At 50.7% G+C, this 11,756-nt stretch overlaps 1 protein-coding gene across 1 annotated transcript; it reads left to right on the forward strand.

The window, feature by feature from the left end:
• Window positions 1–211: 211 nt before the first annotated feature.
• On the forward strand, window positions 212–3,920 carry LOC139599872 (spheniscin-1-like). The gene is made up of 3 exons (XM_071447560.1): window positions 212–2,640; window positions 3,071–3,175; window positions 3,652–3,920. Exons 1-2 carry the CDS (start codon window positions 2,571–2,573, stop codon window positions 3,172–3,174), a joined length of 174 nt encoding a protein of 57 aa, XP_071303661.1. The 5' UTR covers window positions 212–2,570; the 3' UTR covers window position 3,175; window positions 3,652–3,920.
• Window positions 3,921–11,756: the final 7,836 nt, after the last annotated feature.

Below are 11,756 nucleotides of genomic sequence, written 5' to 3' on the forward strand. Positions count from 1 at the left end.
GTGGCTGCGATCACCCTAATTTCAGTGGGGACCTGCTGGTTGTCCACTGGCTCCCAAGCTGGGTCAGGAGTCCTTGTGGGGCTGTTCCATGGGACACACACTGGCCTGGTGTCCTTGGGTCCATCCCCAGCTGTGAGGCACCAGGGGTGTTGTGGGGTCCAGGGGTATCTGGGGGGTGGGAGAAATCATTCTGTTCCACAGGAAATAGGGACTGATGGCTGTGCCATGGGGCTTCTCAGGAACTTGGGATTGAGTTGGGGGTCAGTGCTGGGAGGGTTTCAAGGCCTGGGGGCTCAGTTAGGAGCCCAGGTGGGTCATTGTGGATGATTGGTGTGCAGATCCAGGATGCTCAGCTCAGGGGTGCCATGGGGGTGGCCCCAGCACTGCCATGGGGCAGTGACCACGGGGATGCTGGGGACACCCAGGGCTCCCCTCCATGGAGCAGGGCAGCCAGGGGTGGGAGCAGCCTCTGCTGGGGTTTTGGGCATTGCTGTGGGTACAGGGTCAGATCAGGGTGCCAGACGTGGGTCCAAGTCTGGGTCTGGATCAGCAAGGCCAAGCTGCAGCTCTGATGGGGTCAAGCACAAGACTCCCAGGTCAGAGCAGCTTCCCATGGAGGGCTGGCCCCAGCCATGGCCTCCCTGCAGTGGGGATTACAGAAGTCACTTCCACACCATAAGCAGCAATCCCTGGCTGTGCTGGCTCTGGGCTGGTCCTGAGTCTGGTTCCAAACCTCTGGGAGCAAAGATATTCCAAGGACCCAGCAGTGGACACCTAGTCCTACTTCTACAGATTGATGCTCGAGGAATGTCCCCATCATGCATCAAGGCCAGGTTGGATGGGGCTTGGAGCATCCTGGGATAGTGGAAGTGGTTGGAATGAGATGAATTCTAAAGTTCCTTCCAACCCAAACCATTCCATGATTCCGTGCATCTCTCTGAGAGATGACACCAGCCCCTGTGTCCCTGATGTATCCAACCTCAATTTCCATTCTCCTCTCCAGGATCCAGCTCCAGGAGCTTTGGTGTCTCTGAGCAATGGACCAGCACCCTGGAGACACGGCACAAACTGTTTGTACAAAAAAGGGTTACAAATAAAGTTCACTAGGAATGTAGGACAGGTAATAAGAAGGATGTAGGGCATGGCCAGGAAGCAGCCATGGATACATTGCTTCTTTCTCTCTCATGATCTTTCCTCCACAAGCCACCTTGATCTTTATCTTTCTGAAATATCACAGAATTCCTATAAATCCAAAAACTCTCCTGATCAAGCCCACACCTCTAAGGCCTGATAAGGCCCTATGCACCTTCCTTCACTAATCTCCCACAGATTGCCCATTTTTATACAGCGTTTTGCTGCTGTTGAACCACATTTGTGGATTTTGTACCGAGTAGGGCAGTATCAGAAGCAGTGGATTCAGACAGAATGAGCTGAGGTGTGGTCTCCCCTGAGTGCATTTCCTCTTTGCACTGCTTGACAATTTGAGTAGATATCAGAAAGGCATCCTTAGGCTTATCACTTCCTGGCAGGTGGAATGCAAGTCACGTTGGCAAGGATGAAGCTGTTCTTGTGATGCTAAAAGAGAAGGAAAGCAACATTTTTTGAATGTTTCTGTGTGTCACAAAGCACCAGCTCCCTAAGCAAACTGAGAGGACAGGAAGAGAGAGATATTTTATCAGAGAATCTCAGAATACTTTGAGGAAGAAGGGGCTTTTAAGGTCATCCAGTTCCAACCCCCACTATGACCAGGGACACCTTCCACTATCCCAGGTTGCTCCAAGCCCTGTCTAACCTGGCCTTGGACATTTCCAGGGATGAGGCAGCAAACTCTGGGCAACCTATGCCAAGGCCTCACTACCCTCACAGGAGAGACTGGTTGGGACAGGCTCCTACTTCTGCCTGCACCCACCAGGCTGTTTTGTCCATCCCAGGCAGTTCATGCCATGCCACCACAGCCTGGGTGCCTCTGTGCCATGGGTGTCACAAGAGGTGTTGCATGGGGACAACAGTGACATTGATTGCAACAGCCCCAGGAGGCCCCTCAGCCTCTGCTGTTGCATCAGAGAGGGAAAAGGAGAAGCCCCAGCATCCTCAGCATATGGATGGGTGGCTTTCTGATTGGCCAAGGGGAGATGTATCAGCAAAAATCAGTGAATGTCCCTATGGTTAGCAACAATATAAAATCAGAGTGTTTTGGCCAAAAAAGTGCTCCTTGAACCCAAGGGCCACTGGACACAGTGATTCTTGTTGGGATTGTGGCTGCCTTAACACCCAGATCTTCATCAGGTAGGTGACTGTGGGGTCTCCTGGAAAAGGATCAGATGAGGTAATGGATTTCCCACAGACTGAAACATCATTAAATGCTCCTGAGGTTGTCAGGGAGGCACAAAACTAATAATTGTTCTTAAGAGGAGAGTAGAGGTAACATCATCTGTTGTAGCTGGAGGCAGCCCCTCTGCAGTTTGGTGAACCACAGAGCCCAGGCTCCTGCCCCAGCTGGGGTCCTGCCTGTCCCCATTGCCTTGGTGTCCCCTCTGCAGCTCTGTGCAGACCCAGGAGAGGCAGCAGCCATGAAGATCCTGTTCCTGCTCTTCCCCCTGATCCTCCTGTTGGTCCAGGGTGCTTCAGGTGAGAGGCAAAGTGGGGAGATGAGGAGAGGTGTGATCCTCCATTACTGGGGTTTTCCATGTCCTGGGAAGTGACCACTTTAGTGGGAGTGATGCAAAGGTAAGGGGGGATTGAGGAGAAAGGTATTTCTCCAGTGATAGCTCTATAGGACACAGACTTGGGGTGGAAGGAGCCCATGGAAATAGAATACTGGCTTCTTTGGTGGGTCAGGAAGGGGTTTGGTTTCAGGCTTCCACACTGAACCCAGCTGTTCCTCTTGGGGTGTCTCTGAATATTCTTTTGCCCTGTGTGTGATCTTTGCTGTGGGGAGGTTGGAGGTGATTCCATCCACTGGCCAGAAATGCACAAACACCACCAGCTTTTTGCAACCACACACTGCCATTACAGATGACTGCTTTAATTGTTCTGTATGTTTCTTTCCCCATGGAAACCCAAAATTCAGCTGGATGCAGGCAAAGAGGGGGATTCTGCACTTATGGGAGATGCAACTTCCCTGCGAGACCCATTGGAAGATGCACACTGTACAGTGTGTGCTGCAAGAGATAAGGTCTGGAATCCTGCCTGAGGACAGAGTTCCCTCTTTTGTCCACAATGAAATATGTAGCAAATTTATTTCCTGTGAATGTCTGCGACATAATCTGTTTATCTAGTCCTTGTGGGAGAGATGCCAAAGAAGGGAGGGAAAAGCCTTTGTGGGTTTTGGAGCTGCCCTGGGAGTCAGACTGCAGCAGCCCCAGGTCAGCCAGGGCCTCCCCAACTCACCAAAGCCACCAAAGCAGGAAACATTCCCTGTCCTTGGGCAGCACTGAGGACATGATCCCAAACTTGCTGCATCTGCACAGGCCTGGAGCCAGGGCTGCCAGCACTGAGATAGCCCAGGTGCAACCTGGCTGCACTAAGGACTGCACCTCACCTGCCCTGAGCCTGACTCTGCTGCACCTCACCCTGGGCATTGCAGGGCAGGGGACACAGTGGCAGGGAAAGATACACCAGCTGATGTGCTTGTCTCTTTTCTTCTTACAGTCCCTGGGGCTGAGACCCTGAAATTCCCAAGCAGGACATGGCCCTCGCTTCTGGCTGCTGGACCCATGTGCTGATGTCCCCATGTGCTGATGTCCCCATGTGCTGATGTCCCCTGGCCTCGGTGGCTGTGCCGTGCCCAGCTGGGCTGGCAGCAGCAGTGGCAGCTGCTCCTGCTGGGTGCTGCTGGGCTGGAGCCCTGTGGTGCCAGCCCCGGTGTCTTTGGGGCAGGGGCTGCTTTTCCCGGCTTGAATAAAGACGAGCACTTTGGCATTGCAGGCCTGGGCCGTGTCTGTGTGTCCTGCTGCTGCAGGGCTGCTGTGCCTGCTGCCCCTGGGGCTGCCACTGCCTTGGTGGCAGCAGAAGGCCCTGGGCATGGAGCTGGGGCTGAGCAGTGCCTGTGTCCCTGGGGATGCTCCTGCCTGGCCGTGCTTTGGGGACGCTGAGCCTGGCCCTGTCTGCTGGGCCAGGCTGGCTGGGCTGCCTGTGCTGGGGCTGCCCTGCAGATGCTCCCTCTGGGGAATTGGGATCCTTATCCTGATCCTGCTCCTTATGGGTGTCCCTTGTCCCTGGCAGCCTCAGCTCCATGTGCAGAGCTGTGTTGGGGGCTGTGTCCCTTTAGTGGCCATGGCCATGGTGACCCACAGGAGCTGTCCCTGCTGCTCATCCTTGTCCTGTTCCTGTGACACAGCCCTCCCTGCTGTGGCTGTGCTGCTCCACACCCCGTGCCACCAGGCAGGAGGAGCAGGTCATGTAGCTCCTGTAGCTCATGAGTTAGGGTGACCTCTGAAATGGCTCCAAATTAGCATGGCCAGAAAATGTCCAAAATTGTACACACAGGTAATAAATGTGTTGTCTTTTCTCTGCCCATCTCAGGCAGTCTGGGGTGACAACACTGCTCCATCAAAATCAGTGACTGCAAAGCAAACCTCAGGCATTAGGATTTGAGTGGATCAATACCTGTGTGTGTCCATGTCCACATGCCCATGGGAGCAACTTATGTCCCTGCCTGTTGCAGTGAAGACTTTCACTCCCAAGAGTCATAGACTCAGAGAATTTACTACTAAAGTTTGCATTATGTTTTTGACATAATGTAATGTGTTATAATGGGCTTTTTATTACTAATGTTTGGAAAGCCCTTAGAGATCGTTGGGTCCTACTGTTCCCCCAGCACTAACACATGTCCCAAGTGCCACATCTACATGGCTGTGAAATTCTACCAGCGATGGTTACTCCTTCAGTGCCCTGGGCAGCCTGACCCAATGGTTGACCTCCCTTTCTTCCAAGAAATTGTTCCTAATATCCAGTCTAAGCCTTCCCTAGTGCTAATTGAGCCATTTCCTCTGATGGTCTCAGCTGTGACTTTAGAGAAGACACTAACCCCTAAAAGGCTTTCTGTGCCATTGCCTTCCAGAAGTGGATATTTTGGTGAGGGATGTTCAGATCATCCCTGCCTGCCATGGCCCTTCCTCTCCCTGTGCTCACCTGTCCTGGCACTGACCCTGCAGCTGTCACCACAAGCTCCCCTCACCTCTGCAGTGCAGATCTGTTCCATCCCATCCCAGCCCGGTGCCACTGTGCCGCGGATGTCACAAGAGGTGTTGCATGGGGACAACGGTGCCATTGATTGCAACAGCCCCAGGAGGCCCCTCAGCCTCTGGCCCTGCAGCAGGGAGGGAGCAGGGCCAGCCCCAGCACCCCCACAGCCATGGGGCACTCCTGGCTTGGCCCAGGCCACTTGTGCCAGCAGCAACTGGGGCCTGTCCCACCCACCAGCACTGCTATAAACCCAGCGTGCTTGGGGCACTGCAGCATTGCCTGGCCCCAAGGCCATCTGCACACAGCCATTCCTCTTGGCTTTGCGGCTCCCTCAACACCAAGATCTTTGTCAGGAAGGTGAATGCATGGTCTCTCTCTGGAATCCTGCTCACTCAGGGTCTCAGCTCAAATCCCAGCACCACAGAGTCTCTAAAAAGACAAAATGTTGGAAGCATCCAGGTGGAATATTTGGCCATCAGAGATGGCTCGGTGCAGTGGGTCTAATGCTGGCCAAATGCCCATGCATCCACTAGAATTATTTACTCATTTTCTGCTGCTAAAACGTAAAAGGGTATAAAGAAAGATTTATTAACAGAATTAAAAGAAATAATAATAAGAAATCAGAATAACTCCTCAGAACACTTCTCCTCCCCCCACAACCTCTTTTCTTTCCCACTGACATTGTAATGAGACAAAACCTGGGACTTTCAGGCAGTTTACCACCTCTAAAATAGTCTATCTTCAGTTCTCTTAGGGAGAGGAGTATGTCTTGCCATGCTATGGAGAGCTTTACACAAGAAACAGTTCTCTTGTGGCTTCAATGTCACAGTGAATCAGCCACTCAGAAAAGGAAAATCTGTTTGCAGTGTGAAAGTCCCTCCCAATGCCCTGCAGCTGTCCCACAGCTGATTTCATGGGCCGTGTCAATTTATTGGGGTGATATTTTAAGGATGACCATTTCTAGCATAGAAGCAAAAGTTCTCTTCATCCACCTCTGGGAAAACAGATGTTTTCTTCTTTTATTCCTAGGGCAAAACTTCTTATCTCTCTCTGTTCATTGGATCATAGCTACTGCAACATCTGCTGCTGCAACATCTTCAACACTGGTGCTTCTGCTCATGGCTGTAGTTAGAACGGTACATCCATCCGCCGATGCATGCCATGAATTACAGGGAACAAACTAAGTCTGATATATCAATTATATTTTCACCATAGAGAATTTCAGCCCAGAAACTAAGGCATCTCCTCAATCCCCTCCCATCTAGAATTCGACGCCTTCCTCACTGACCTCCATGTCTCATGTTGTTCTCTCAACGTGTCTTCACCTTTCCTTTTCCTGATTCAGCAGAGAACCAGTGTTTGTAGGCTCATTTGTTCTCAAGCTTTATCAATTCAAACAGTTTTTATAGAGTTCTTCAGCGCTGAAAGGTTGATCCCATCCAGGCTCCATCAGGGAAATCGCTCACAGTGCCTCTCGCTCTTGGTCACGAGATCTCTGCCAACACTGTGTGAGCCGTGCTGGCCACTAGCTCTACTCAGCTTTTCTTCATGCAAAATGTCAAAACCAAGAAAAGCTGCTGCTGCCAGTTTTGTCCCTCTGTCTGCAGCATGACTGGCTAAAAGCAGTGTTCCAGATTGCAAGGCAAGATGTATTCTATTCCCATTTGTATGGCAGCTGTCTTTTGTCAAGTGGGCAGTTTTCCTTATCTCTCTCTGAGTGATCACAATCACTACTCCATCAGGAGGGGACCTCTGCTGATAACAGGCTATTGAATGTCACTGCATGACTGATAAGAACTACAGCATCCCATTGGGAGATGCTCCACCCAGAAGGAGGAGCCAAACATTGCTACCCAGCTATAATCTTGAGATTTTGGAATACCAGCACACTTCTCCACTGGAATTCCCAGAGGAACAGCAGCTTCCTCTTTTTCCCCTGGATTGTCAGAGGAAGACTACACCCTTTTCTACAGGATCCTTGTTCCAGCAGAACCACACCTGATACTCCAGGAGGACTGCAGCCACATTTCCAATTGGACTGCTACCAACACCCTGACCAACAGGGTGTCAGGTTGTGTTCTGACTCTGTCAGTGTTGTTCTAGTGTACTGCATTGTTATTTTTTATCCTTTTATTTTCTTCCCTATTAAAAAACTGTTATTTCCTGCTCCCATAACTTTTGTTGCCTGAGAGCCCCTTAATTTAAAATTTATAGCTATTTGGGGGGGGTGTTCATTTTCTCCATTTCAGGGGAGGCTCTTGCCTTCCTTAGCAGGCAGCTGTCTTCCCAAACCAAGACAAGCAGCTAAAAAAAGTTCATTGTGAGCCATGCTGAGGCAGCCACGGCTATTTGCCCTTGTCCTGGTTGTGCTGATTTCAGCCACACAGTCCTGTCCACGTGGCTGCTCCCAGCCCAGAATGACAGCGGCCACGTGGCCAGTCCTGGCTCTGGCTGCTCCTGGCCTCGGGGCCACCCCAGAGCCGATGGCAGCCAGTGCTGGTCCTGGCTGCATGGTTGCTCACAGTGCTGGTATAACCTATTGTATTTGCTGGGATCCCCAGTGAAGGAAGGAATGATGAATCTGACTCCATGTTCTCAGAAGGCTAATTTATTACTTTATGATACTATGATATATTAAAGAATACTAAATTATACTATACTAAAGAATACAGAAAAGATACTTACACAATGCTAAAAAGATAATAATGAAAACTCGTGACTCTTTCCAGAGTCCTGACACAGTTTGGCCCTGATTGGCCAATGAGTGAAAACAACTCACCAAAATCCAATGAAACAATCACCTCTGGGTAAACAATCTCCAAACACATTCCACATGTGAGCATAACACAGGAGAAGCAAATGAGATAAGAATTGTTTTCCTTTCTCTGAGGCTTCTCAGCTTCCCAGGAAAAAAATCTTGGGTGAAGGGATTTTTCCAGAGAATGCGAATGCCACAATAGCTCCCAGCGGGCAGGGCCCGGCAGTGCTGCTGGAAAAAAGGACCTGGGGGCTCCGCCAGTGTGAAAAATGCGTATTTTATGATTGGCTTTTCACAAATATTAAAATGAATATTATATGTGTTATGTCAGAAAGTTATGCTGTATTAATTTTCTTAAGTAATGTGTTAAATATAGTCTTAGGTTATAACGTAATGTTAAAATAGAAACTATGCTATCTAAGATATTTTTTAAAGAAAGGACTCGCAGCGAGATAGCAGCCACAGGACACCTAAATCTTTCAGAGAAAGAGAATTTATTGCTTTCTTATCAGGAAAAACGAACTTCTTCATGCTTTGCTCAGCCATGAAAACACCATCAGGATTCAGAGGAAGAAGCTGACACTGACCAGACAGAATCCTGTATTTGAATGGAATTTATGCATCATGTATGAGATGTATGAATATGCAACAGGCTGTTGTTTTTAAGTGTCAGTCCTCTGTTAACGTGTGTCCTTTTTTGGGCTTATTTTGACCAGAAAAAGGTACCCGGACATCTGTAACTCTTTGTTTTTATGGTCTCCTATTGTCCTAATTCAAATTGTCCAAATTACTATTACTCTAATTCTATTACTATTTTTATAACTATTTTATTACTGTTAAACTTTTAAAATTTTAAAAACAAGTGACTGGCGTTTTTCACAGCCGGGAAAGAGGCCTGGCCCCGCTGGGAAGGGGCCTGAGCTGCCCCATCAGGACAGGGCCTGGCGAGCTCCCTGATGAGGGGCTCAGCAGCTGTTCACCACCCCCGAGAGGGCAGAAATCTCAGCCTGTTCACCACCCCTCAGAGGGCAAAAATCTCAGCCATGCCATGTCCTGCTGTGGGCTGAGCTGGCCTGGCCACACAGGGCCTGCTGGGCCTGGCCAGTTTCCCGTTCAAAGGCCGGAAGCCAAAAGACCTTTCCAGCGCTTGGTTCATTTTCAAATGTGTCTCCAAGGAGGCGTGTTCAACTCTTTTAAGTGGTTGAATGGGGTGTCAATCTTCAGAACTAACCAGCTCATTGGCTCTGCCGGCTCCCCACAGGGAACCACCCCCGCGGCCTGTGGACCGCACCCCAACTGAAAACCAGACTTCGTTAAACTGCGACACTGGAAAGAGAATAAGAGCCTTCAGGTGAGTCTAAGAGACCAGAACTTGTGGGAAGTGGACCTGAAGTTTCCTAAGTACAGGAGAGACTGGAATGGTGCCTTGATGGTGCAGGAAGGAGACAAGATCTTTGCTGGGGGAATGGGGACTTTCCCTAGGAAAGGAAGGAGATTCTATTCCCACAGCAGTAGGGAGATTTCCCATGATTTCAGGCTTTCAGTAATTCCATAAGCAATTTTATCTCCCTCTCCCCAGTTTCACTGGTCATTTATTTGGTTTGAATTGGCAACTGTTGGTCTCAGGTCTGTGCTCTAAGGAAAGGTCTTTGGAAGAGCTCTGAGAAAGGTCATGGGAATGAATCCTCTTAGGTCACTGATTTCCTATAGACCAAGACATAGCGTAATACCCCAGGTACTGAAGGGTGGCACAGACCTAAGAATTGTTCTAAAGACAAAGGCAGAGGAACCATCATCAACTGTGGCTGGAAGCAGCCACAGTTTGGTGAACCAGAGCCCAGGTTTCTGCACCACCCAGGGTCCTGCATGTCCCCATTGTCTCGGTGTCCCCTCTGCAGCTCTGTGAAGACCCAGGAGAGGCAGCAGCCATGAAGATCCTGTTCCTGCTCTTCCCCCTGCTCCTCCTGTTGGTCCGGGGTGCTTCAGGTGAGATGGGAAGAGGGGAAATGGGGGAAAGTGTGAGCCTGTACCAATGGTAATTCAGTGTCCCTGGAAGTGACTGAGTTTGTAGGAGTAATGAGAAGGTAATGGGGTATCGAGGTCAAAGCTGGTTTTTGAGTGAGTTCCCAGCTGAACACTGATGTAGGGTGGAGAGACCCCATGGGAAAAAAACCTGGCTTGTTCTGTGGGTTAAGAAGGGGTTTGGTTTTGAGGCTCCAAGCCTGCACCCAGCTATTCCTCTTTAGGAGTGTCTTGCCCTGCACAGGGATGGCAGAGAGCCCCAGGAGGTGTTTGGACAGGGGGTTTCTTGGGGCACAAAGGTGACACTTCTTATCCAGTGGTTCATCAGACTGAGTGTCCCAAATCCTCACAACCCCAAGGGATGATCCCTGCAAGGGGTGGACAAGGACTATTCATCAGAGGCCCCATGAATCATGGCACAGGAAGGACTGCAAGCACACCCTGCTCTGCCAGATTACTGCTGTAATTATTCTCTGTGTGTCTTTCCCCATGGAAACAGGGAGTAGAATTCAATGCAATCAGAGAGGAGGATTTTGTTCTTCTGTAAGATGTCGTCCCCCTCTAAGAACTATTGGAAGATGTTCAGACATGGCCGTGTGCTGCAAAAGGTAAGATCTGGATTTCCTGGCTGAGTTTTCTCTTTTTCCCACAGAAAAATCTTTTTAATATTTCTTTCTTGACAATTCATGATAAATATTCTCCTGCATTTATGTTTTGAGAGAGATGTTCAAAAAGGAATGGAGAAGTCTTTTCTTTGAGGGTTTGGAGCTCCCCTGGGTGGGGCTGAAGGGGACAAAGTACAGCCAAGGCCTCCCCACTCACCAAAGCCAACAAAGCGGGAAACATTCCCAGTCCTTGGGCAGCACTGAGGACATGATCCCAAACTTGCTGTATCTGCACAGGCCTGGAGCCAGGGCTGCCAGCACTGAGATAGCCCAGGTGCAACCTGGCTGCACTAAGGACTGCACCTCACCTGCCCTGAGCCTGACTCTGCTGCACCTCACCCTGGGCATTGCAGGGCAGGGGACACAGTGGCAGGGAAAGTTTCACCAGGTGATGTGCTTCTCTGTTTTCTCCTTACAGTAAGTGGAGTTAAAACCCTGAAATTGCTGAGAAGGACATCCCATTCGCTTCTGGCTCCTGAAAATCAACTCCTGATGTCCCCATGTGCTGATGTCCCCATGTGCTGATGTCCCCTGGCCTTGGTGGCTGTGCCGTGCCCAGCTGGGCTGGCAGCAGCAGTGGCAGCTGCTCCTGCTGGGTGCTGCTGGGCTGGAGCCCTGTGGTGCCAGCCCCGGTGTCTTTGGGGCAGGGGCTGCTTTTCCTGCCTTGAATAAAGACAAGCACTTTGGCATTGCAGGCCTGGGCTGTGTCTGTGTGTCCTGCTGCTGCAGGGCTGCTGTGCCTGCTGCCCCTGGGGCTGCCACTGCCTTGGTGGCAGCAGAAGGCCCTGGGCATGGAGCTGGGGCTGAGCAGCGCCTGTGTCCCTGGGGATGCTCCTGCCTGGCCGTGCTTTGGGGACGCTGAGCCTGGCCCTGCCTGCTGGGCCGGGCTGGCTGGGCTGCCTGTGCTGGGGCTGCCCTGCAGATGCTCCCTCTGGGGAATTGGGATCCCTGTGCTGCTCCTGCCAGTCCCACATGTCCCTTGTCCCTGACAACCATGGCTCCATGTGCAGAGCTGTGTTGGGGGCTGTGTCCCTTGAGTGGACATGGCCATGGCACCCCACAGGAGCTGTCCCTGCTGCTCATCCTTGTCCTGTTCTAGCACCACAGCTCTCCTTGCTATAGCT

The sequence above is a fragment of the Agelaius tricolor genome, unplaced genomic scaffold (assembly GCF_023055355.1).
Source record: "Agelaius tricolor isolate 1412-34295 unplaced genomic scaffold, bAgeTri1.0.p SCAF_1, whole genome shotgun sequence".
NCBI lineage: Eukaryota > Metazoa > Chordata > Aves > Passeriformes > Icteridae > Agelaius > Agelaius tricolor.

Bases quoted from the DNA above. Each gene is read 5' to 3' on its own strand.
- LOC139599872 (XM_071447560.1), top strand. From the start codon at position 2,571: ATGAAGATCCTGTTCCTGCTCTTCCCCCTGATCCTCCTGTTGGTCCAG. The intron at 2,641-3,070 runs GTGGGGAGATGA...CCCAAAATTCAG, and splicing joins TGCTTCAGGTGAGAGGCAAA to CTGGATGCAGGCAAAGAGGG.